General features: G+C 35.2%; 1 protein-coding gene and 1 non-coding gene across 2 annotated transcripts; one reads left to right on the forward strand and one right to left on the reverse strand.

Moving 5' to 3' along the window:
• Positions 1-11,617: 11,617 nt before the first annotated feature.
• LOC109209469 (ubiquinol oxidase 2, mitochondrial-like) lies at positions 11,618-14,787 on the reverse strand. The gene is made up of 4 exons (XM_019372740.1): positions 14,249-14,787; positions 13,490-13,618; positions 12,372-12,860; positions 11,618-11,809 (listed from the first exon to the last, which is right to left on the reverse strand). Exons 1-4 carry the CDS (start codon positions 14,654-14,656, stop codon positions 11,750-11,752), a joined length of 1,086 nt encoding a protein of 361 aa, XP_019228285.1. The 5' UTR covers positions 14,657-14,787; the 3' UTR covers positions 11,618-11,749.
• Positions 14,788-18,555: 3,768 nt separating this feature from the next.
• TRNAD-GUC lies at positions 18,556-18,627 on the forward strand. Its single transcript has one exon. It is a non-coding gene; the product is annotated as a tRNA-Asp (tRNA).
• The last annotated feature ends 9,227 nt before the right edge of the window (positions 18,628-27,854 follow it).

Consider the following 27,854-nt stretch of genomic DNA (forward strand, 5'->3'; position numbering starts at 1 on the left):
CAAACGACTCCATACCGATCCCTCAGACTCTACTAAGCTTGTCCGTGAATTGTGAGACCTAAGCAACTTAGAGCTCTGATACCAACTTGTTACAACCCGAATTTCCCACCCTCGGGAGTCGTGATGGCGCCTACTTATGAAAGCTAGGCAAGCCGAGTATTATAGATTCATTAACCTTTTTGCTTAGCATTTTTAATAGTTCAATATAACAGGTGATCAACAACGAAATAATTATAATAACAGAAATACGGAAGACGAAAACTAATAGTTTAGCCATATACTAGTGCACAATCCAACATACAACTTTACCTAGAATTTGGTGTCACAATATCACGAGCTATCTACGAATACTACAAACAGTGGTCTGAAAGATAAATACAAAGTTTTTTCTGAAATACATAAAAGAAATAGAATGGAAAGATAGAAGAAGACGCCAAGGCCTGCGGACGCCTGCAGGACTACCTCGGGTCTCCGCCACTAGACTGAAAGCAGCAACCTCAATGCGGTCCAAAAGCTACAGCACCGGAATCTGCACACAGTGCAGAGTGTAGTTACCGACCCCATGTGCTGGTAAGTGTCTAGCCTAACCTCGGCGAAGTAGTGACGAGGCTAGGACAAGACTACCAAATAAACCTGTACAGTTATATCATATATAGCAAGTAATATTGACAGAAACTAGCATTTAAAGATGGGAAGGGGAAACATGGTGCGGGGAATATCATGTACAAACAAAATCTCAGTAAAGAAGTGAAAGGAACACGGAAATTCAATTGTAAGCAAGAATAAGGAAATCAATGACATGTGCACGGCATCACCCTTCGTGCTTTTACTCTCGTCCTCACCATAAGAATCAATATAATCGGCACGGCATTACCCTTCGTGCTTTTACCTCACATAATCATGGAACGGAATTATCCTTGTGCATTATCACTCATATCATGGCACGTCATTGTACATCGTGCGGCACGGCATCACCCTTCGTGCTTTTACCTCACAATATCGGCACGGCATCACCCTTCGTGCATTAACACTCTCAAAATCATGCACGACATCACCCTTCGTGCTTTACACTCTTCCTCACCCAAGCAACAATCACAAAGCAATTTGGGCAAGGGAATCAATAACATCACAATAAAATCCCGGCAAGGCAACAATAGGATTGCAAAAATATCCCGGCAAGGGAAATGGTATCATGAGTAATAACATCCCGGCAAGGGAGATAATATCAAAAGCAATAACATCTCGGCAAGGGAGATAATATCAAAAGCAATAACATCCCGGCAAGGGAGACAATATCATAAACCTCTTCTCTTTTCCACAATTACTTCACAACTCAATTCTCAACTTGGGCCAACACACTACAATGTTCAATTACCAATAATACTTCCACAAGCCTTGTTCAACAATAGAAATCATCATATAAAACATGAACAATACGAAACGGAGTCACAACAATCATAGTATAAGACTCACGGGCATGCTTGACACCGACGTATAAGTACTCGTCACCACACCTATGCATCGTACTCAACAATTAACACTTAGCAAATAAGACACACCTAATCCCTCAAGCTAAGGTTAGACCAAACACTTACCTCGATGCCACGAACACAATTCAAGCCTCAATTACCGCTTTACCCCTCGATGCCACTTCCAGTTCACTTGTATCTAGCCCCAATTTACTTAACGATATTAATTAATGCTAAATGAATCAATTCTAATGCATGAAAATAGGTTTTCTAATAATTTTCCCAAAAAGTCAAAAATCAACCCCGGGCCCACATGGTCAAACCCCGAGGTTCGAACCAAAACCCGATCACCCATTCCCCCACGAACTCAAATATACAATGTTTTTTGAAATCGGATCTCAAATCGAGGTCCAAATCCTCAAAATTTGAAAATTCTAAGTGCTACCCAAAAACACCCAATTTCCCCATAAAAACCCTTGATTTTGAATTGAAATCATGTGAAAAGATGTCATATATTGAAGAAAATGAGTTAGAAATGACTTACAAATGATTTGGAGAAGAGCTTTTCTTTTGAAAATCGCCAAGAGAGCTTAAGGTTTGAGAGAGTTTGAAAAAAATGAAGAAATTTCGGTTAAGTTATAATTTGCACAGGTGCAAATATCGCATTTGCGATGCCAGGTTCGCAAATGCGAACTCGCAAATGCAGCCCAGGCTTCGCAAATGCGAAGGTAGGCTAGTCCTGCTTTCTTCGCAAATGTGAACAATTGTTCGCAATTGCGGTACCTGCTATGGTCGCATTTGCGACATTGAGCCTCGCAAATGCGAAGGTCACCCTGCCCAGCCCTTTTCGCAATTGCGATGTTTTCTTCACAAATGCGAGCTCGCATTTGCGAGCCAGGCTTCGCAATTGCGAAGCCTGCAAACCTGCAACACACCAGCAGTTTTCCTAAGTCCAATTTCACTCTGTGGCCTATCCAAAACTCACCCGAGCCCTCGGGGCTCCAAAGCAAACATGCACACACGTCCAAAAACATCATACGGACTTGCTCATGCGATCAAGTCATCAAAATAACATCAACAACTATGAATTAAACCTCAAATTCAAGAAATCACTCAAGAACATCAAAATTTTCATTTTCTCAAATAAAGGTCCGATTTATACTAAATGAACTCCGATTCTTACCAAACTTCACAGATTCCACTTAATTATTATATAAGACCTATATCGCGCTTCGGAACCAAAATACGGGCCCAATACCATCAATTTCAAACCTCTTTTCATTTTCAAAAACTCTTATAATTTCAGTTCAACAATTTCTTTCAAAAATTTATTTTTCGGGCTTGGGACCTCGGAATTCGATTCCGGGCATATGCCCAAGTCCCATATTTTACTATGGACCCTACGAGACCGTCGAATCACGGGTCCGGGTCCGTTTACCAAGAATGTTGACCAAAGTCAACTTTAATTAATTTTTAAAGCCAATTGCCTTATTTTACTTAGATTTCACATAAAAGCTTACTGGAAACGCGCGCGGACTGCGCACGCGAATTGAGGTGAGACAAAAGAGGTTTTTAAGGCTTCGAAATACAGAATTTACGTGATGACCTTTTGGGTCATCACATTAATGTGGATCAAGAACTAACATCAAGAGAGCAGCAACTTTCACCAAAGGGTGTATTATTTTTCTCTCTTAGAAACAAATTTGTTGTAAACTACATGTTACGTGTGAGGACGGGTATGGAGTTATACCTTTACCATGGCTAATTTGTAATTGCACTTGTATATTTTATTGAAGAGAGAAAATAGGGATGATTATCATGATTTACACCTCAACTTGGAAATTATGGAGGGGCAAATGCATTGATAGCCATTTTTTGGGGTGCTATTTAGAGATTAGACAGTATTTATTTTGTCATAAATTTTTTAGCTAAAAATCTTAATTCAGGATTTAAAGGGTTGTATTCTATGTAAATTCCTTTTTCTTAAAATTCTATAGATGGCTATGAGGATGATCTATTAAAAAGATACAAAGAAACTCTACATAATCTATTGACACGCATATACAATACCAAACGTCTATAATTGACATATTTTTTGAGCAAATTATGCTATATGCTCATAAAAGACAAAATATTTACCCGTATCTACCCATGTTTATTTCTATTACATTTTATATCTATGCGGCACATTTATTTACCCGCTCTATCCATTCTTATCTTTGCCATTGCTTAGCATGAAAGTTCATATTCTCAGATTCATATGCATTTTTGTTGTATCTTTTAAGTGCACCATATTTTCCTGATATGTTTTATATCTTATCATAATAATACTAATTAAAAATAATATAATATAATATTTATTAAATAATATATAATTTTATAAAAATATATGAACCTGGTGTGACGACCCAAAGGGTCATCACCGTGGTTCTCCCTTTTTTCGTGCTTCCGAAGCCTTGGAAACCTCACTTTTGGTTGCCTCGATTTGCGTGCGCACTCCGGGCGCGAAGCCGGAAATTTTTTATATTAAATATATGAATTCTGTGAAAAATTTGGTGAATTATGATATTAATATTGATATAGTTTACTTTGGTCAACATTTTGGGTAAACGGACCCGGACCCGTGATGTGACGGTCCCGGGAGGTCCGTAGAAAAATATGGGACTCGAGCATGTGCCCGGAGTCGAAATCCGAGGTCCAGAACCCCGGTAAAAGAATTTTTCTGATAAATTGTTTTCTAAAATTAATAAGGAAAAATGGAAATGAAAATGAGTTAGAAAATATAGGTATCGGGCTCGTATTTTGGTTCCGATGCCCGGTACAGGTCTTAAATATGCGTTAAGCTCTTCCTGTGAAATTTGGTCGAAATCGGACGTCGTTTGACGTGTTTCGGACCTGAGTAGCTAAAGTTGAAGGTTTATGAACTTTGAAATGAAAATTATGAGTTTTGGGGATTGATTCTTTGATTTTGATGTTATTTTAGCGATTTGATCGCTCGAGCAAGTTCGTAGGATGATATTGAGTTAGTGTGTGTGTTTGGTTGGGAGCCCCGAGGGCTCGGGAATGTTTCGGAGGTGGTTCGGGGTGTTTTACACTTAGAAAAGTTAGCAGATTTTCTGCAATTTCTGCACAGGTCTATTGTTCTACGCGAACGCGACCTTGTCCCGCGTTCGCGATGCCTTGTACCCCAGCCTTCTTCGCGTTCGCGTGAAAGGCCACGCGTTCGCATAGCTTCCCTTGCCCCCCTTCATCGCGTTCGCGAGCCTCCCTCGCGTTCGCGTATAAGCCTGCCCAGACCCCCAGCATTTTCTTCTACGCGTTTGCCTTCCCCTTCACGCGAACGCGATGCCTGCCCATTTTCCTTCATCGCGAACGCGACCGGGGTGTCGCGAACGCGATGAACAATTTTGCCCAGTTATTTTAAAAGCCTAAAACAGTAGCCATTACGGGATTTTGCCATCTTCTTCACACGAACCTCTCTCTCAAATCCTCCATAGACGAAATTCAAGTTCCCTTTCCTCCACAACTCGTTGGGTAAGTAATCCTAACATCGTTTCCTCATTATTTTATCATCTAATCACTAAGTTCTAGGCCTAAGAACATGAAATCAAGGTAGAAATTAGGGCTTTTGGGTAGAGTTAGGTTTTTGAAAATTTAGGGCGATTCAACCTCAATTTGGGGTCGGATCTTGAAACAAATTATATATTTGAACTCGTGGGGTTATGGGTGATTGGAATTTGGTCCGAGCCTCGAGTTTGGACCATGTGGGCCCGGTGTCGGATTTTGCTATTTTTGGAAGAATGGTAGGAAATTCATTTCTAGGCTATGGGATTATGTTGTTGAGCCTCATTTGATATTATTGAATTAATTATGATTAGATATCATTGTTTCGGAGTCGAATTCTAGAGGAAAGGCGGTGTTAGAGGCTTGATTGCTATTTTCGGACCGAGGTAAGTGTTTGATCTAACTTTGGCTTGAGGGAATAGGATTAGAGTATCATAAATGCTATTTGCTAATTGATCGAGTACGGTGTATAGGCATGGTGACGAGTGTCTATACACCGGAGTCTAGCATGACCGTGGGTCCTTGTTTGTACTTGTTTTTAGATAATTTGGAACTCTTCTAAGCTACAACATGTTTTTCTGCAAATGTGAAGAGATTGAGGATAAGTTGTGAAATATTAATATCTTGGAGCATTGGCTCGAGTGATAAATACCATTGAGTAAGAGATGAACGTATTGAAAAGAGTCGTGATTAATCCCTTGCCGGGATGGTTTGATTACAGTGAGTATTGCCCTTGCCGGGTTGTGAAAGATATTGTTATTGTTCCCTTGCCGGGACTTGGTTGTTATTCGTGTTATTCCCTTGCCGGGATAGTTCATATGACTTGTTTATTCCTCTTGCCCGTTTGGTTGTGACTGTTATTTGGGTGAGGAAGAGTGAAATTGCACGAAGGGTCATTCCGTGCTATTCTTGATTATATTTGCACGAAGGGTCATTCCGTGCTATGTTTTGACTATTTATGCACGAAGGTACATTCCGTGCTCTGAATTGATTATATTTGCACGAAGGGTCATTCCGTGCCATGAGATGAGAGCTATGTGAGGGAAAGCACGAAGGGTGATGCCGTGCATTTTATTTGATTGCTTTGGGTGAGATTAAGAGTAAAAGCACGAAGGGTGATGCCGTGCAACTATTGAATTTCTTATTCTTTGATAATTATTGTTGCGCCATGTTTCTTAATTACGCTGATGAACTTTATATCCAAATTGTACTCTCCCCATAGCATGTTTCCCTCCCTTTTAACTGTTTAGTTTCGGTATTTTCTTTCCTTTTGTTGCATATTTGTATATAAAAATTGTACAGGTTGGTTTGGTAGTTCTGTCTAGCCTCGCCACTACTTCGCCGGGGTTAGGCCAGACACTTACCAGCACATGGGGTCGGTTGTGCTGATACTACACTCTGTGCATTTCTTTGTGCACAGATCCAGGAGCAGCTTTTGGACAGCAGCAGTAGGATTCTTATCCGGGAGCTATCTTCAGTCCAGGGACTCTCGAGGTAGCCTAGCTGGCGTTCGCAGGCCGAAGTCCCTTTCCTTATTTCAGTTTGTTTTCATTGTACCGAAACAGACATGTGTATTTCCTTCATTCAGACTTGTTGTAGTATTCTATAGTAGTCCGTGAGCTAGTGACACCAGATTTTGGGTAGGGATGTGTTTCAAACTTTCGCATTTTTATATCTTTTTGTTAAACTTAAAGTCTTCCGCATTTCTTTAACTGTTGTTAGTATATTATATTGTTGAGGTTGGATGGCGCATGTTTAATGTATGGCTGGCCTAGCTCCGTTAGTAGGCGCCATCACGACGCCCGATGGTGAGAAAAATCCGGGTCGTGACACCTGGAGAGCACAAAAAGATATTATTATTATTATTATTATTATTATTATTATTATTATTATTAAGATTTATTGTTTGATTCAATGTGGGTGCTATAAAATATTGCTTATAGTATCTTCGAGTAAGCTTCCCAGATCTAAATTTTTATGTGTATTTGAATATCCACCATTGTTGGGCTTGAAGCTCAATTTATTTTTGAAGATTTATTGTTTGATTCAAAATGGGTGATGTTAAATATTGCTTATAGTACCTTCTGGAAGTTCATACTGCAATTTGATAGCATTTGGAGCTGATTTGAGGTGATTGGGATCGAAATTCTCAGCTGAAAATCGAAGAAGAACACAGCTACCCAATAGTATACCGCAATGGTATACAATAGGCTGTAGGAGTATATAGCTATACTGCAACAGTATACTATTATAGTTATAATATACTGCAACGGTATATTGTAATAATCGAAGAAGAACACAGTTACCTAATAGTATACCGTTACAGTACACAATATACTATAGGAGTATATAGTTATACTGCAACAGTATACTATTATAGTATACATTATATTGTTATAGTATACCGTAATAATATGCAATATACTGTAATAGTATGCTGTAATTAGGGGTGTACAAAGAAAACCGATAAACCGCACCAACCCGATAAAAACCCGGGTTGGAAAAAAAAACCCGACCATAATTGGTTTGGTTTGGTTTTAACTAAAGAAAGTCAAAGCGAAACCAAACCAACCCGACATTACATATATAGAAATTTTAGATATATTTAATATATAAATATACTTATTGTGATGTAATTTATAAATATTTCGTAAAGGATTTCATAATTTTATCTTTTGAGGTATTATTTCAAAGTTGGACTTAGAACTTTTGAATGTTCCAATAAGTTTTATAGCCATTAACATTAGTAAATTAAATAGTGCTAACAAAAGCCCAAACCAAAACCAAATCAATAGTAATGCTAACAAAAGACATTCAACACAATACTACGAACGAGAATGTATTGAATATCTATTTTTTGTTTTGCAATAATTTAGAAAAAAATGCATAACATATCTTTATTTTTTCTTTAGCGTTTAGTCATGTAATTAATACTCCCTTATTAGTCTACTTATTTTAGCATGACTTAGTACTTTTAGATTATGTTTATTTTTATTATGGCTTTTTAATTAGCGGCATTTATATTACATAAGTTTATTGTCTTTATTGTTGAATATTTTAGGATAATGCCATGACATATCTCATATTTTGTATTATTTTCTTAGAAGATACTGTATATAGTTGTATCTTACTAGGACTAAAGAAATATTTTGAGCACAATTTATATATTTTGTTCTAAGAAGATTTTACCGGAAAAAATCCCGAAAAAACCCGAATAACCCGAAAACCCGAGTAAACCCGAGAAAAACCGAGAGTGAAAAACCCGAGTTTTATTGGTTTGGTTCGGTCTTTAGATTTAATAACCCGACACAATTGGCTTGGTTTGGTAATTGTAAAATCCGAACCAACCCGACCTATGTACACCCCTAGCTGTAATAGTATACAATATAATATAATAGTATACTTATTACCCGTAAATTCACTTGCCTTTTCCTTTTTAATTTGCTTTAAGCTTTTACCTAGCATGAGGGGCAAATTGAAAATACAAAAAAATAAATAAATTATAGTATGCTATATAATGTAATGGTATACTCATACAATTAGAGCCTTTTAGATTTTTTTGAAATTTTTATTGACAATTGATATTATTCAGTTTAATAATTGAACTAAATTTTTTTTAACTATTTGCGTACAATTGTATACCCTATTGGTATAGCTATATATTATACTGACATCATATGTTAGTTAATATTTTTTGGTTGTATTAGCTACATTTAATTGATACACGATTTGATTTTTCTTTAGTAATAGTATAAAAAAAGAATAATAAAAATAGTAAAAACAGTAAATAAAATTAGATTATGAAGAGAAAAGAATATAAAAAAAAAAAAGAAGTTAAATGAAATTAGAAAAGAAAAAAAGAAAAAAAAAAGAAGAAGAAAACAAGAAAAAAGAAAAGGAGAAAAAAAAAGAAAAAAAAGAAAAGAAGAACAGAAATAAAAAAGAATTGGAGAATAAAGGAAAAATTCCTCACAAAAACTACTATGGTAGGAAATATAATTAATTTATGGATAGACAAGAGTAAATAATTTTGCTTTTGTGGTAATTGTGTCATTCCCCCATATTTTTTTGTCAAAGATTAGGCTTAGCAAATGTAGCCCAAAATATGGCAAGGAATAGCCCAATCCCGTCTTTAGCAATATTGCATGAGTTATGCACAATGGCGGAGGCAGCATCTTTACGAAGGGGGTTTAAAATTTTTTTTTTTTAACTAGTGAAAATTGAACCTATGACCTTATGAAGGTTATGAACCCTCTTGACCACTAAACTACACTTTTTGGTTATGTTAAGGGGGTTCAAAACTTGATATATGGAGATAAAAAAACAGATTTTGCCTTATATAAACAGTGTAATTTTTCGACGAAGGGGGTTCGGATGAACCCCCTTCTGCCCCCTAAATCCGCCCCTGGTTATGCACCCTCTACCAAGCGGACTGATTCCTTTGATCCTCCATTATCCATATCACCTCTGAATCATCGAATTTCTCCACTACTCCACAAAATTCATGAGCGAAAAATCTTGTCAAAATTCCAATATTGAAATTATAATAAAACTCGAATTTAAACTATTTTTAATACGGTGTTTTTTCGAGTGGTTGTGTTGGGATTCATTGAAACACCTACAAAAATTATATACAAAATTTGAGGAAGAACGAGGTTATTTGTATTGGTTGGATCTAAATTTCAGACTTGAAAAACATTTTTGCGACATGTATATATCACATTATACACCATATATATCAGTGTATATCACACATAGAAATTCATGGATACACACACATATACATGATATACAGGAAATAAGAAGATATACACTAATATACATGGGAATATACACAGATATTCAGGGATATATACGCTGATTGCTCAAATCCGCCCCAAATCATCTCCAAACAAATTGAAGGGTCAGAGCATGAAGGGCAGAAACAGTAATGAACATTTGTTTATATTTTAATTTCTTAGTATTTCTTGCTCAAGTATCTATTAACTCTCTTTGCCAATTTGGAACAATGCCTTTAAAGCATAGGAAACAACCAGTAATTGTAATGAAGAATTTATCATCATTACAATCTTAAAATGCAAAACAATTAAGGCCAATGAAAACTATGTGAAAATGAAAGGTTTGACTCATTATTAGAACCCTTAAAAGCAAATGTTTTTCTGTTGTAAATCATTTTTCCATTAGAAGCAAAGCTATCCATCACTTAAAGTTACTTACTAAGACTAAATATTATGGTTTAAACCCTTCATTCTTTATTTAAAGATATGCAACGCCCTTAGGTTGAATTGAATATCCGAAAATTTGCATAATTGTTACATACTCAGCTGAAAAGAGGTTCATAAGCATGCATTTCTTACCCCTAAATTTCATCTATTTCTTGAGAAATTCTTTCTTTTGTTAGTTTTAAATTTTCTCCTATAAATGAAGGATTTCCTAGGTTGCACAATCCATGTGAAACTAGCTAATACCAAACAACAAGCTTATGAAAAAAAAAAGCAAAACAACACAAAGAACCAACTACCCGTTTCTACTCCGTATCCAAATCTGCCTGCTCGACTAATCTGAATTCGCACCGGAGTGTCTACATAAAGGGAAAGCACTTCTTACAAGAAGTTTTTCCATTCTGAGGACTCTAATTCGAGACTTTTGGTTAAGGGTGAAGGGATCGTGGTAATGACCTAGTCATTTCATCTCCACCTTTCTCAGACTCTATCAATTTTAATTTCTTGTATTTCAATTCATTAGAGAAAATCAAGATTGTCAATATCTTATAATATGGCCAAAGGGCCATCTCCATTGATCCCTCTTCTCCTTGTACTCACTTTAGGATTACTCCTTCATGGTCAATGCCTTATGAACACTGTCTCATTAGCAGAAGATATAAACTTCACATTTTTCCTTGTCATCCCTCTTTTAACTACCCTTTTAGTTTACTATACAACCCAATCAATTATACTACCTCTTTCTTTCATATTGTTTACTTATACAATTTCAAAAATCCTTATCGGCCCTCTTGCTTTGGTCATCATAATATATTTAGCAAGTGTTTATTTGCCTTCTTTTCAAGAGAATTGCTACCAGCAGAGTCGTGTTTATGGATACGAAGACGAGTTTGGAGGATGGGGGCTTGCAATGCTAATTTTTCTGTTTTTCCTTCTCATACAACTGTTTTAGTGACTAAAGGTCATCTTGTAGTAGTTTCGATTCTGAATTTAACTTATGTACGCTGATAATATATCAATGAATATTCGATTCTTTCTTCAATGTAGAATCGATTCACACCAATTCTTCTATTTTTTATAGAAAAAATACGAATTCAGATCATAATTTTACGTTATCGGTACAATTTAGCTGGTTATAGCAAATCCGTACTCTATATTTTTCATTTAATATATCATATTTGATCTGAAAAATTACCTATTATTATAGGTCAATTTTACTAGGTACACATCAGGGTAGAGGGAGTAATATGTAGTAAGAAGAAATGTATATAAATGAGATTCCCTTTTTTTATCAATGAGTCTTTAATTTATTAATGTTTTAGTAATTACACAAATCACTTGTAATGCAAAACAGAGGACTTATTACCATTCTAACTCATAGTATAAGATGAGACAGTATTATGTACAATAATCAAGATATTAGTCCTACACAAATCAATAATATTATCACTATTTTGCATTCTTTAATTTGGTTCAGCTAAGATGTCTGTTGTCTCAATGATACCCAAGTGGGGCTGGACAGTCCTTCAGCTCTTGTCCTTGGTAATGAATATCCTGCAATCAAGAATTCATTGTATGTAAAAAGTTAACTGTATATACTAAAAATTTTAACATAATTTTAACATTAATCTAGTTTAACCAGTTATAACAGGTTGCCAATTTTATTTTTCAGGTAACTAGTCTCACTTATTATAAAGAATTACTTATTTAATCGTCTAAAACCCTTTTACACTGACAATGGAATTTTTTTCACCGTTGGCTCTATTAACATTAATCTAGTTTAACAAGTTATTTTAACATTAATCTAGTTTAACAAGTTATAACACGCTGTCAATTTTATTTTTCAGGCAACTAATCTCACTTATTATGGACAATTACTTATTTGATCGTCTAAAACCCTTTTTCACTAACAGCAAAAAAAAATTGCACCATTGGCCCTTTTGTGGCCACTCTTTAAATCATGTCCCCACTAGTCCAATATTGCTATGTTTTTCCTTTAAAATAAGTTGGATGAATTTTTTTCTTTACAGACAAATTTAGCTCATTGGACTAACGGATGGCCTCAAATAAGGCCATCACCAGCGTATAGAAATTAAACTCTTTATGTAATCCTTACCGATGCAAAGTGGTTGACATCGCGATGATGAGCCTCGTCCGCCCTAACAACCATGACAACATCTTTAAGAGTCGAATCTTCTGGCAAACGCCAATAATCAATCGCAATAGCTGGTGCCCTGACGTTCTCAATATTTCCCTTATCCAACTCCTTAAGAAACTCGGTATACGAATGAATAGCTTCTTCTTCTAAATATCCAACAATTCTATGTGCCAATTTTGGTGACAAAAGATATGTCACAAAATAGGCATTAAAGAATACACCTTGTACTGCAAAAACAAGTGCACGTTCGTACCATTTTGGTTTTGCTATTTCCATAAATGTCATAAGGTGCATTCTCTCATTTTCTGCTTCTTCTAATAATGCTTTGATCCAACCACCACTGTGTTCGAATTTGCGCAACGATTTGCAGTGTAATAACATTCCTCCAACCATCCCTGGTACTGCTGCCACAGTTTCTAACATCATCGCGCGACAACCGTATCTCCTCTGTAACACATTCGAATTATTAGTTTCGTATGTCGTCATGCTATAAATTGAGACAAATAGTGAAAATTATATAGTCGACCTCAACTTGATATTGACTGACACAGAGTTGTTGTAGTCGTTAGACTACAAATCTCCTATGGAAGCTTAATTGAACTTCCTAGAAGTATTTTTCTTGCCTATGGCATGTGGAGCTATTAGGCAACGGGTTCATCCAAACTCCATATTTTCAAACGTAAAGCATATATATATATATATGAAAAAAGGGATTCCAGTGTACAAGGTATCGCGCATTTATGCAGAGTCTGGAAAAGAACCGCACTTCAAGAGTGTGATGTAGACAGTCTATCCTAATGCAAGCATTAGTGACTGTGAATGACTGCTTTCACAGCTTGAACCCGTGACCTATATATATATATATATATATATATATATATATATATATATGAAAACCTATTAAAATTTCAAGAAATATTAGATTGAGGCGGCCTAGTAGTTATTGTCGACTTCAACTTCCTATTGAGGCTAGTTGTTATTAAATCTCCTATGTCATATACTATAAATTGAAAGTGAAGATTATTTATTTACAAGCTGATCCAAAATTAAAAAGGCACAAATAAAAGAAAAATTACCTGAAAAAATAAGTCGGTAGGGAATCTAAGAGCCTTGACTGTCCAATAAGCCACTTTATCCAACAACGTCACTGGCGCATGGTGTTTCTTCAGATCTATTGACAAATCTGCCTTATACGTCTCCCATGGCTACATCCAAATTCATCAAAATAAATTTAAAAATAGAATCAATATATTGTGTATTCGTCTAAATTTTCAAATAATCAAATGGTAACTTAAAATGTCAAATATCTTTTAAAAATCAATTACAGTCAAATCCCTCTATAGCAGCCTCGTCAGTTCCAATATCTTTTGGCTGCTTTAGTGAACTCTTGTTAAAGCGGATATATATAATAACATAATATAAAAATTCGTTCCGAAAAGACTTGGCCTTTATAATGAATTGAATGTTATATATGAATATTGTTATAGAGCGATCTGACTGTATATGTAAACGTCTACAATAGTATTTTTTGGTATAATCATTTGATATCAGGTAACTCCTGGCCAGGCTAATTCAGACTAATGCCATGTACGAGCATTAAAGAGGGATATATTCCTTATAAGGAATTTTTTTATTCTCAGGGCTTCAAGTCGAGAACTCTGATAAAAAAGGTGAAGTGAGTATAAATATCAATGAGAATATGCAACATGAAAATGTCAAGTTACACTGCTCGTGCATAGAACTTATGTATATAAAAAATTATAACACTCCAAATGTGCAAAAAAAACATAACATGAAAATTTACAATAGAAACCAAATTGTAAATTCAAACTTACCATAAAGCAGTTCCACCTCCATGGTGTACCATCTTCTTTTGTAACCTTAGGAGACTGAATACCCCAATAGCTAACAACTCCTTTATTATTCCCACTATCAGTAGCGGCGGCGCTCCTACCAGTAGCGCCGCTTTGATTTATCTTCTGATCGTCTTGATCATTGTGCTCCTTGTCACTCAAAGCTACAGTGCTCGCGTTACGCGGGCCCATCACCGAAAAGTACCTAACCCAATGCGCCACCACCTTTTCGGAACCCTTCATTGAATTCCCATGCAAGAAACCGGCTGCGGCGGTGACAACTCCGATTCCGGCTTCATTTCCGGCCACCGGACGTAGAGTTGAAAAGTTACGTGGACCAATATGATTTATCATAGAACGAGCTATCCTCGTTACACTACGGCTCATCATTTTTGTAAATTAAGCAAATCAATTTAAGAAGAAATTAATGGTAATCGAAATTATGTTTAAGAATTGCAATATGTTTGAAATGAAACTTGGGAAAGAAGGCAAGGTTTTTTGGATTTTATTTTTGTGTGTTTTTCTTGTTTTGTCTTTGAGGGAAAATGGTTTATATAGGGTAATAATTGATGTTGTTTGTGAAATTTATTAATATTAAAAAATTGATTTAAGCTTCACATGAAGGCGGTGGAACGATATTTTATTTACTTGTAGTTTCTAGACATAACTAGAGAAATCTTTTGACTAAACTTCTATCTCCTAGAATTAAAGTGAAAAGTAAAAGTCAAATACATTTTTTTGGAAATGTATGACGAGTCCGTCAGCATCTACAATTCTTTCGATTAACATGTTATATTTATGTTTAATTTTTTTATTGAACTTACACAAATTGTTACAAAGATATTGTGAGTGAGATTTATCCATTGATTGATCTAATATTGAATTTTATCTCAAAATAATTCATGATAATTAATTAATATTAGAAATTATATACAATTAATTTAGTGTGTTTTAACATGTGTTCTTTCATTCAAAGAATTTGAAATATCGCAACCAAAATTCAATCAACATTTTCAGCAAAACTAGTACTTATAAAATTATATCTTATTAATTACTCTAGAGAGTTCGATAGAAACAGCGTGTCTTAATTAATTAGTATAGTGAGTTCTTTAATGGCGACATAAGCCAATAAGAACAATCAAAGCTTATGGTGGAGTGATAAATATTTTTTTTATTTTAATTAGAGATTTCGAGTTCGAATTCGAGTAAAGTCGCTTTTTATAGGAAATATTTTACCTCAAAGTAAAACTATACAACACGAATCCAAATTAGCCGGATTCTAAAATAAGTATGAACACCAAATAGAAAGAAAATAAAGGGAAAATGATATCATATAGTCACTCTCAAAATAAAGACGAAAATATATATTTTTGTATATATATGCTTTCTGTATGTTATATACAAAAATTATAAAAAAAATTATATACTTTTTCTGCTAACGAATGTAAATAGTTTCTGGCGCGGGTGAAAAATGATAATAACCACCAAAAAATATGGTAAAAATAGCACGGGCTAGCCAGTTTTCAGACTGGCCATTCATAAATAGCCACCATTTGCAAAATCATTGAAAAATAGCCATTGTTTTGCTGCAACACGGAAAGTTCCAGCATAATATACTGGAGATCGGTGCACCAGTGTATGAACTTCTAGCATATTATGCTGGAACTCCAACACGCGGAAAGTTCCAGTAAAATATACTGGAGACTAGAGCACGGTGCTCCAATCTCCAGTATGTTATGTCGGATTTTGAATAGTATTTTTGTTCAAATTTATCTTTACATGAAAAATTACTAAATTTCGATTACTTTGAAACTGTGGCTATTTTTAAATTTCGCAATAAGAGAGACAGAAGAAACTAGAAAACACTCAAAATGCGGCAATCATTTAGCCACGAAGTCAATGCGGTCTCTGCGTTAGTACTATGATATTTGGTTTTTGCATATAAAATGTATTTGCAGCTGATCACGCCAACTATATCCTCTAAAAGGGACTCTGCGGACGTTGCAAATATAACCCGAGTATTACACCCAGGGTCGAATCCACAGAGAGTTAACCTATCAATCACTATCTTTAGACCCACTAAACTTTTCAGAATCAGTTTCCCAGATGTTTGAATCACAATTGAAGGTTGCTTTACTAACTACGATTGCAAGTAACTTGAACAGCTGATAATTAAAATGCTAAGGTTGTAAACAATGATGAGAAGAAGCTAAGGCAATGATTTTTCCCTATTGGAAGAATCCCTTCTCTTTATGCTCACACAAATTTACCAACACATCTCTATCAATCATGAACGCTCTTCTTACCGTAAATCCTCTCCCGAGTAATCACAGTAATATACTAATTGCACTCTCCCGAGATACAATAACTTACTTTAGTTAGCACAATTCACTTTAGATTACACCCAAGGCTTCGTTTTCCCTAATCCCGCCTTTAAACCGGCAATTATAGATTCCTCTTATACTTTGGGAGTGGTGTTGTTCAACAATAACCTAAATATGCACTCTTTTCCAAGTTATGCACACTAAATAGGCACAGCTAATTGAGGATCCTGTCAATTAACTACAACAAGCACAAAGTTGAACAAATAGAGATTGAAGCTAGCAATTTGTATTCACATAAACAAGATGTTCATCCCCCAATAGGTTCCATCAAAGCCTTAAAAAAGAATTTAGCTACTCATGGCTATGGAACACAAACTAAGATAGAATTCATCATAACTAGCAATAAAAATCAAAGAAAAGAAGAAAGATGTTTTGGGTGATCTCTCACAATTATTCTCCTTGCCAAGATACTCTAAAATTCAATACATGCCTCTCTTGGGCGAAGTCTTGTATTTAAAATAGGGTGTAGGTCTAAAAATCTCGTGTTTTACACTTTAGTCCCTGAAGTTTTCTGCTTCCGCCGCGGTTCTGCTACGGTCGCGGTCAAACGGCGGCTAAATGCCCTCTCTGAATCTTGTTTTATCCGCAGCTATCTTCCACCGCGGTTCTACCGCGGTCGCGGTGGAACCGCGGTCAAACTAATTTTCTGAATCTTCAAGCCTGTTTTGCGTGGTTTACTTGGGAATTTCACAGTTGGCCTCTTTTTCTTCATTATTGACTCCAAAAATACTCCCTAGCCTTCCCTTATCATATATCACCTGCAAATCATGAAAGCACTACTAAGAGCATTTTGTTATCACTTTTATCTTCAAAACTATACAAGAAGGTGATTATTTAAGGCGTGATTATAGTTAAATTCACCTATTATCAGCAGCTTAATACCTACATTATACTTAATACTATATTTTTTTTTTTTTGTAACTAACATATTTTATTAATCACCAGTAAAATCATTATAATATTTGGTTTTTGTATATAAAATGTAGATATTCAAATATAATCTTAATCAAACTATATCACCTAATTTTTTTTTGAACGGTTATTAGTCCACTCATTTTAACTCGTTCAAATTTAACTTTAATTCGCTAACGTGGCAAAATCTACATGTTCTCTTCTCGAGTGCATCAACTTTTTTACCGGACAATGATGTGTTCAATGTATATTTCTAGCTTCCTTTATCAAATAGCTAATTTTTCTAGTATTAGCAAGAAAAAATCCTCATCCTTTCAAAATCTTTTTCTAAAGTTTTTACTTTTTACCCTATATTAGATAAGTAATTATTCACTGAATAAGAATCATTATGATATTGACAAATGCATGTCAAAATCAATGTTTAGTCTCATTAAATTGCAAAAATGAGTCCATGTTAATTATCAAAATCAATTGCTTATGTAATCGTCAGAATCCAAGCTGCACTTAATGATTAAGATGCTTGAAGGTGTCTAATGTGGTTATCTTTTTATATATTTTAAAGTTAAAAGTAACATAAAAAAAGTACTTTAAGTACCCAATATTAATAAACAAAGTCAAAAGTTAAATGTTAAAACAAATACCTAATTAAATTACTACTAATTCAAAAGTAGTTCACACTGTATATAATGAAATGTTTTCATCAAAAGAATGTCATCTTTTACCTTTTTCCTCCTTATATATTTTCACGGATCATTTTAATAATTTGAAAGATTTATCAACTACTTTCGAGCAAAATCCGATATAATTTCATCCTCGTGAAAGCTTAGTGGCATAACCAAACATCGCCAATTGGTTCTATACCCGACTCATAAGTAAAAAGTTTCTCTGGCCCTTTGCTAAAACAGGAACCTTCCCTATTCTTTTTCTGGATGCTGCTACTTTGTTTGCCATTAATGGTTTAAATTTATTGTATTATCTTAGCTTACCAGCAAAGTCGTTGTAGTATAGTGGTAAGTATTCCCGCCTGTCACGCGGGTGACCCGGGTTCGATCCCCGGCAACGGCGTATCTTTTTCGTTTTCTTCGTCACTTTTGATTTTCAGCAGAATCCGTTATTATATTAACGGGCCTATAATCTGTTGAGCCCAGTAGATTTGTCTAAATAGATCAACCCACTCTAAATGGTAGAAATGAAATTAGATAGCCATTTTAGAGGGCTGCTATTTAGGAATTAGTCAACTGTTCTGAAGTTTTAATTTTTTGGTTTAATTTTTTTTTTTTGAGTTAAAATTATATTCTATTGATACTCAAAATTTTTTTACAATTTGAGCCCCAGTAGTAGCTTTGACTTACTACTACCCTATTTACATCACAATTAGCTATCCAAACTAAGTGTCTATCTGCCTATATCACTAATTACAGACACTATTTATAAGCACTTTCTATTACAATTCTACATTTCAATTCTTTATGGGATCCTATCCAGTTGCTGTAATGCTCCTTTCCATTTGTTGTTTTTCTTGCCTCTGATATGAATGTGCAGCACTATCTCTCTGCATATTTGGTGCTCATCATATTTTCCTTTTTCAAATCTGATTTTGTTTCTCTCCCTCCAGATCAGTGCAATAGTACTGGCAAAAACACAGCTGGTTATAGCGCTGATCCCTTTCCTGCTTTTAGCTTTCTTGCATATCCATTCCATTTCAGCTTCCCAATCACCAATATTCCTCTTATGCCCCAGCCAGTCACATAGTCTAGACCACAGTTTCTTTGTGATTGAGCATTCAAAGAATAAGTGGTTAAAAGATTCTAGACTATGTCCACAGAATGCACAACCTGCTGGCACTTGAACACCAAACTTCAATAATCTGTCTACTGTTGTTAGTCTCTGTTGTGCTGCTAGCCAAAGAGTGAATCTATGTCTTGGATGTACACTTGTATGCAGCATTAAACTCTTCCGTTCAACTCTGCAATACTCAGGAATCAGCTTCAAATACATCTGTTTGATCTGGAATTTCCCATCCTTGCACATTGCCTGCAATCTGTTATGAATATTTCCTTGAATTTGCTGATGCTCCATGATCACACCTCTATTGTCCAGTATCTTCCTTACTACCCAAGATGCTGTCTTAGGAGTATTCATTGTTTCAATGTCTCTATTCTTTATGTAAAAGCTATGCACCCATCGTATCCATAGACAATCCTTCTTTCTTGTTAAGTCCTATAAGTGTTTTATAACTGCTGCTTTGTTCCACATCTTTATGTCCAGTATGTTGAGACCTCCAGCTGCTATTGGCCTACACACCTTCTCCCAAGCTACTAGTGCCTTCTTTGAAGTATTAGCACTACCAGTCCATAAAAATGTTCTGCAGATAGTTTCTATAGATTTCATCACCTTCTTTGGAATAATGAATACCTGGGCCCAATAAGTCTGAATACCAAAAATAACAGCCTTGATCAATTGACATCTACCAGCATAAGACAGGAGCTTTGCTGACCAACATGTAGTCTTTGCTGTTATCTTCTCAATCAAGGGTAAGTATTGATAGACAGCTAACTTCTTAGAATCTAAAGGAATTTCCAGATACTTGAAAGGGAGTTTGCCTTCAGTAAATCCCAATGTTTCAAGAATTTCATCTCTAGTATCTTGATTTATCCCGGCCATATATATTGCACTTTTGCTTACATTTGCTTGCAAATCAGAGGCATATGAGAATCTGTTAAAAGCAGCATTTAAAATCTTTATAGATTCAAAGTCAGCTCTACAGTACATAAGTAGGTCATCAACAAAGCATACATGTGTACTGTTTAGCTTCCTGCACTTAGGATGAAAGTTAAAATTCCCATTCTTATGCAACTGTCCCATCTCTCTATTCAAATATTCTATAGCAATAACAAACAGGTAAGGTGACATTGGGTCTCCTTGTCTAATCCCTATCTTGGCTTTCAAAGGCTTTGTTAAACCACCATTCAGAACCAAGGAATATGATACAGTGGTAACACAAGTCATTATCCACTGCACAAACTTAGAAGGAAATCCAAGATCAATAAGCATCTGCCTAAGAAAATTCCGTTCCAGAGTATCATATGCCTTCCTTAAATCCACCTTCATCACACATCTAGGAGATACTCCTTTTCTAGAATATCCTTTGAATAATTCATGACTTAGTAGTATATTATCAACTATGCTTCTTCCTTCAATGAAAGGTGACTGAGCCTGTCCAATCAATCCACCAATCACACTTTTCATTCTTCTTGTAATGACTTTGGAGATGATCTTATATAGAGTAGTACAACATGCAATGGGTCTATACTCTTTAACTGTTGTTTGTACCTTCACTTTAGGGACTAGAGCAATAACTGTTGTATTTATCATTTGAGGCAATCTGTTAGTAGAGAAAAATTCGTTTACAGCTGCAAAGATATCTTCTTTCACTAGCTCCTAGTTCCTGGTAAAGAATTCCACAGGGAACCCATCCACTCCTGGTGCTTTGTCTTTAGGCATCTCCCTTATTGCTTCTGTGATCTCCTCCATTGTAACATCCTGAATCAATGTTCTTTGTTGTGATATAGTTAGGCATGGTCCTTCCTTTATTATAGCTGTGTTACCACATGGTATCTCAGTAGCACAATCTCCCATCAATGACTGGAAGACACTGATGAACTCCTGCTCAACTAAATTGGGCTCAGTTAGTTTTAGACATGTATCAGTATATATGGATGTTATGCTATTTTGGCTGGACCTAATCTTCCACTGGGCATGGAAGTACTTTGTGTTAGCATCTCCACATTCAATCCAGCAAGCCTTGGACTTCTGCCTCATTACTTGTTCCTCCACATTACTCCACTTCTCAATTTCATCTAATGCTATTTTCTCTTCATTAAAAAGGGCCTGTGACATAGGATTCTGCTTGATCTGACTTTGTATAATATCCAGCTTCTCTCTTGCCTTCTCAAGTCTCTGCTTGTATGAAGCCATATAGGCATTAACCTCCTTCAGTTGTTCCTTCATATTCTTCAGTTTACTCCAGATCTGCTGCATAGGTGCTCCGTCATAGTACTGTTTCCATACTTGCTGAATAATGCTCTGAAATTGAGGGAGCTCCATGATGTTTATATACAATCTGAATGGTTTTGGGTGCAATAGTTTCTGTCTGCCACATTTGATTAAAATAGGGGAATGATTAGACACTGATGGATTTAAATAATCAGCTTCTATATACCCATACTGCTGAATCCACTGGTAGTTTCCAAATGTCGAGTCAATCTTGCTATACACCCTAGAAACAATACTTTGCTTATTTGTCCAAGTGTAATGCCAACCTTTAGCTCTAAGTGGAGTAAGTTGTAAATCATCAATTACATCCTTAAATCCCTTTATTTCAGCATCAGTAATATGGGAACCAATTCTATCTTCAGAGCAAGAACATTATTAAATTCTCCACTAAGCAGCCAAGTCTCCTGATTTGGTATAGTTATCTGCCTAAGATCTTTCCATAGGTTGTCCCTTTGATTCCCATCATTTTGAGCATGTATGATACTAAGATGTGGTTTAAATTGATTGTTAGTATCCTCAATACAACATTGGATGAATTGATATGTCATATGGGTAATTTGGACTTGAATATGAGCTCTCCAAAGTAACCAAATTCTCCCATTCACAGCATTAGAATAGTTGCAGCATACATTCCATCCCTTTGCAATCTTTCCTTGAATTTTCTTTGCTTTATGCTCCTTGACTCTGGTTTCTATGCATCCCATGACATCTACTTTATTTGTAGCTAGAAAAGTCTTGACCTCTTTCTGCTTATGGGCTTGGTTTAGCCTCCTAATATTCCAAGTGGCAATAATCATAGGGAATTGGGAATTAGGGGTCTGATGGCCCTGGATCTATCTATTGCCCTCTTCATCCATCATCCATCATATCAGCAATTGCCTTGCCCTTATCAATATTTCCTTCTATCACAGTATTGCTGCAATTTAGTTCAGTTGTATTTGTTCTATTTCTTTCTTGATATGGCAAAGAGTCATGCTGCTGTGTACTCTCTATGCTTCCACTGACCTTCTCCAGGCAAACACTTTCATGATTATGCTCCTTTTGTACTGTTAAGCCTTCCTGAGGAATTGGTTCTGTGTTCACTTGAGGCTTTTTTACAAGCCAAGCTTGCTTAACAGTTTTACCTTGTTTCTTTGTTCTTCTCCTCTGTCTCCTTGGTCTGTCCCCTTCCTTAGTCTCCAGCTCTTTATCACACTTTGTGTTATGCCAACAATCAATAGAATCATGCCCAAATTTCAAACACTCATTACAGAATACAGGCTTCCAGTCATATTCAATCAGCTGTATCATAGGGCCATAAGGAGATTCTATCTCTATCTGATCTGGCAGAGAATAAGCAACATCAACCTCCACAAGCACTCTAGCATATGATATTTTCTCATAGTGAGCAGTATACTTGTCCGTGTACAAGGGCTTCCCCACTACACTAGCCATTTTGCTTAGGGCTTCAGTTGACCAATACCCCACAGGTAGCCCAGGAAATCTAACCCAAACTGGAATTGTGCTTAAAATATCCTTATTGAATGAGAAATTAATTTCCCATAGCTTTAGCACCATAGGTTTGTTCCTATACGTATATGGACCTGACTGAAGGACCTGATCCCTATCAGCTACGGTGTGAAATTTGAAAATACAGTAACCCTCAGAATGAATCAGGATCTGAGGCTTAGTAACAAAATTCCACATATTCAACACAAAGTTTTCCATAGCTTTTTCATAAGGATTTTCTCCAATTATGTAGCCAATTAGAGAAGTTTTCCAGTATTCTGCCTGTGATTGCAAGTCATCCTCATTTAATTTGACAATTTTCTTACCATCTCTATCAATTGGCGGAACAAATAATAATGATTTACCCATTTGTGAGCTGCGATTTCCTCGAACAATATCAGCTGCCATAGGAGTTGGCTTCTCAGATCCGCTTGCTTCTGAAAACTGTAATCGTCTCACTGCTGGATTCATTGTTTCCTCCGCTGTAACCGGTTGAAGTTGTATGTCATCCTCAGAACTACTAGCTTCATGAATTTCCTCAATCGATTGGAATTTCTGTGGAAGAAAGCTTCCAAATGTGAGTGGTGGTAACATTTTTTAGTTTAATTTTTCTGGACAAAGTCCGAAAATTAAGAGTTTTAGTCCAAATTTTTAGGACAAAATAAGTATTGGCTAATCCTTAAATAGTAGCTCTAAAAGTGGCTATTTGTGTACTTTCCCCCTCCAAATGGCAAGAATTTGACCCAATTTTGATGTTAGTTGCAAAAGCGAGCTAACTCAATACAATTGAAAAGAGAAAAAGAATGGGCAAAATACAAAATTGACGATCGGTCAAAATTAATTATATTTTCTAGTCAAAAAGTATATATAAATTACCTATATATATATATAAAAAAAACATTTTATCGGCTATTATAATTGAAAGTAGCTAAAAATATACATTTTCAAAAGACTACACAAGAATAGAGGACACTTCGGCAAATAGGAAACTTTCGTCTATCCCATTTGATCATTTCAGTGGCTAGTGATGATTTTGTAAGGTAGGAAAGTTGCATTATTTTAAAATTAAGAGGGACATATGGTAAAAGATTAAATTAACTATAGTAATAACTTTTTCCAAAAGAGGTAACTAACTAGTGGAGTTATAGCTTTCACCGTCAAAGAGTATGGGGGAAATGAATGAGTCTTGGGCAATGGAGAAACCCTAATAGAGAGCGTTTTCCTTTTAATAGGCCATGCGTGGTGTGAATCCGGATTGGCCGGGCCAATGAATACCAGATACCAGAGAGTTATATTATATTATACCAAAAAAAAAAAAGTTGTACCTTTCACCTAACAACAACAACAACAAACTCAATTTATATTTTTACATGTTGGGTTTGAAAAAGATAGTGTATACGCAGACCTTACCCCTATCTTATCCAGATTGACAGATTGTTTCTAAGAGACCCTCGGCTCAATAGCAAACCTTTCACCTAAATAAACAAAAAAATTGCTAAAATATAGAAGTAATGATAATGCATGATTTAAAATGGGGCTCTTAGCACTCAACAGTTGAATTCCTTTTTACTTATCGAAATCTTTTCTCTTCTAATATCTTGTCGTTTAACTTTTTGACAAAATTATGAAGCTTTTTCCAAGTGTTTTTGGCTTTATGGACTAGCTATGAAGTGCGTGGAATCTTCAAAAGTATTAAAATATGGTCATGCGTGCGATGAATGAATTAACACCAAAATGAAAGTTGTTGGCCTACAGCCACCACCTCTCCCATAAAAGAATGGAAAACTGAAAATGTTAATCACATGACCCCCCACCCCCCAACCCAACCCAAACATTTCATTAATGTTAAGGGTAAAATTCCTGTAAATTAAAAATGTTTATAAAGTATTATTAGGTATCTTAGAATAAAATATTATATATGGGTCTCGCTGCAAGTGTAAATGTAAGTTTCGTGTAACCTTTTTTTCCTGAAAAGAGCACGGGCTAGCTAGCGTTTGCAAAGTCATTGAAAAATAACCACTATTTTGTTGAAACACGAAAAGTTCCAGCATAATATGCTGGATTATGGAGCTCATGCGTATAAACTTCCAGCATATTATGTTGGATCCAACACATTACGAAATCCAGCACATTATGCTGGAATCTCATATGTAAAAAATTTGAACTCCAGCATATTATGCTAGAAATTTTCCGGATTTTTAATGGTATTTTTGTTCAGATTTTATCTTTACATAAAAAAGTGGCTAAATTTCGATTCTTTTTGAAACTATTGCTATTTTTTATTTCCCCCTTTTTTTCATGAAATGTTTATAAAGTATTAGTACTATATATCTTTATTAGAATGCACTAAAAATGAAAGAAATGATATTACCGAAGGCATTTTCTTATCATATGCTAGACCAATATATGTAAATAAGTCTTACGATTTTGTGACTGTGTCTGTGTCTGTATTAGATTTGAATTAATGAAAAATTTCTCGAACAGTTCAAAAAAGATAAAGGTATACATCTGATTTAAATTATACATATATAAGGAAATAAAATAAATTTTGTTCAATAAGCATGCTATTTTTATTGCATATGCAAAAGCAAAAGTTGGTCAATTTTCAGGCAATATTGGTTTGACTCTAGATGGTCGCAACGTGTGCACAATATCTTATTTTGGAAGAAAATAACATAGTAACATAGGTATGGCCGTATGGCTAGCCTATTTGTGGTGGCACTTTGTAGGGTTTTATATTACAAGAACAGATTTAAATTAATTTTTTAAAGGTCAATAATAGCAGTCATTCTTTTAACACATGTTTACAAGTTACTAAACACTACTATGAGGTTTGTTATAGTTTCCACATTAATTCACAAAATGTGTTCTTGTGTTTTTATATGCTTTTCAACAATTCTCATCTCAAAACGGTCGGTGGCATATGCATGATATTTCGTCAGCAATATCAATATTTAAAGAAATAAACAGATTTTATACCCAATATTTTTATTATGTTTATACCCAACATTTTTATTTTTCTTGTTGTCTATACATGCATATTAGTAAATAATTTGACGCAGCTTTGTGAGATACCAAAATAAAGCGTATTCCCAGTGGCAGATGTAATATTATAGCTACGGGTACAATTGAACCCATAACTTTCGAAGCAGAACATAAATTTATGTGTAAAAATTTATTACAATTGTAAGAAATAGTAAATATTGACCCACAACTTTAAATATATGATGATTCAATACTACAAACCTTAAAGTTTTAACCTGTGAAATCAAATTTAAATTCTGAATCCGCCTCTAATTCTCTAACTCTCTTTTTATATTTGGAGTAGGTAAAAGGCATGTTTAAATTTCCACTTTGTGCATGTTTTGTAAAGTCCACAAAAAGAAATATACGTTTGGGTCGGTGAGAGTAGGAAGAAACATTCCTCAAAAGGGGAGAAAAGAGGAGAGGAAAGCACAAAAATGTGGAAGGACCAAATGAAACCATGCTAACTTTGATATTCCTAACAACACCAATCCTAATATGTTTCTCTATACGTTTCATATACAAGTCATATATGTTTATCTTGTGAGTTCATGGAACTCATGTGTTAGTTTTGTTAGATGTTGAATCATTTTCAAAAAAAAAAAAAAAAAAAAATAGTGCACAAAGCATTTCGTACTTACGTAGGGTTCGAGGAAGGATCACACCCTTAGAGATGTGATGTAGACAACTCACCCAAATGCAAGTATTAGTGAATATTTCCATGACTTAAATCTGTGACCTGTAAAGTCATACGCAAACAACTTTATCATTGCTTCAAATAGCGATCATGTCGAAGATTTGAAGGCCCAAAGCTTGCCAAAATGAAGATTCGATATTGCAGATTTTGAGCTTTATAATCTAGAAGGTCGCGATGCGAGCCAATAGACCGTGATCACGACACGGCGCACTAAGGCTACATTTTGCAAAACTGATCAAAGGCTGATTGGCCACATTTGTAATTAATAGTAGGTATTGTGGTCATATTTGTAATTGGTGATATATATATATATATATTAAAATTACTCATTTAGATGGAATATACGTACAACACGCGTACTCTAAAGAATAGTTCTATTAATAATTGATGAATCCTCTATGATTTCCGAGGACTTCAAAACAAAATATCATTCCCCCCTATTTTATTTCCAATAACACCCCACCCTACACCCACAATTGGGGCAGAATTATATAGACAAGCATCCAGCTAGTTAATGATAGGATTGGTTCAATTTCAGTTCACATAAACAAATATTATTAATTATTAAATGAAAAAAGAAGGAACAATCAAATAAATTATTGTATATGGAATTCCCTACATGAATATAGTCTGATTATAACTAATTGTGCCTTTGACTTCTTGCCTCTATTTGGAAACTAGAAAGAATGACACATCTTCCTAATTCCCTTTTTGAACCTATATCTTCTAAGATGAAAACTCATCAAAATTTAGTATATTCCTTCTCGTTTTATTTTACTTGTCACTATTTATGTATTAATACAAATGTTAATATATTTGTATAATTTGAAAATAATTTTACTTTAAATATCTTTTTGACATATCTTTTTCGCAAAAATATAGGTTACGAGTTCGTCCCGTGTAAGCAACCACTAATACTAACATTAGGGTAAGTCGTCTGCATCACCCTTTAGGGTGTGGTCTTCCCCGGACCCTGCGTAAACGCGAGATGCCTTGTACACCGAGCTGTCATTCTTTTTTTTTTTTT

Source organism: Nicotiana attenuata, unplaced genomic scaffold, assembly GCF_001879085.1.
Source record: "Nicotiana attenuata strain UT unplaced genomic scaffold, NIATTr2, whole genome shotgun sequence".
NCBI lineage: Eukaryota > Viridiplantae > Streptophyta > Magnoliopsida > Solanales > Solanaceae > Nicotiana > Nicotiana attenuata.

Excerpts from the sequence above, each read along its gene's own strand:
- LOC109209469 (XM_019372740.1), bottom strand. The coding sequence starts at position 14,656 with ATGATGAGCCGTAGTGTAACGAGGATAGCTCGTTCTATGATAAATCAT. Across the intron at positions 13,619-14,248 it reads GGAGGTGGAACTGCTTTATG|CCATGGGAGACGTATAAGGC; the intron begins GTAAGTTTGAAT and ends ATTTGGATGTAG. Across the intron at positions 12,861-13,489 it reads CTACCGACTTATTTTTTCAG|AGGAGATACGGTTGTCGCGC; the intron begins GTAATTTTTCTT and ends AATGTGTTACAG.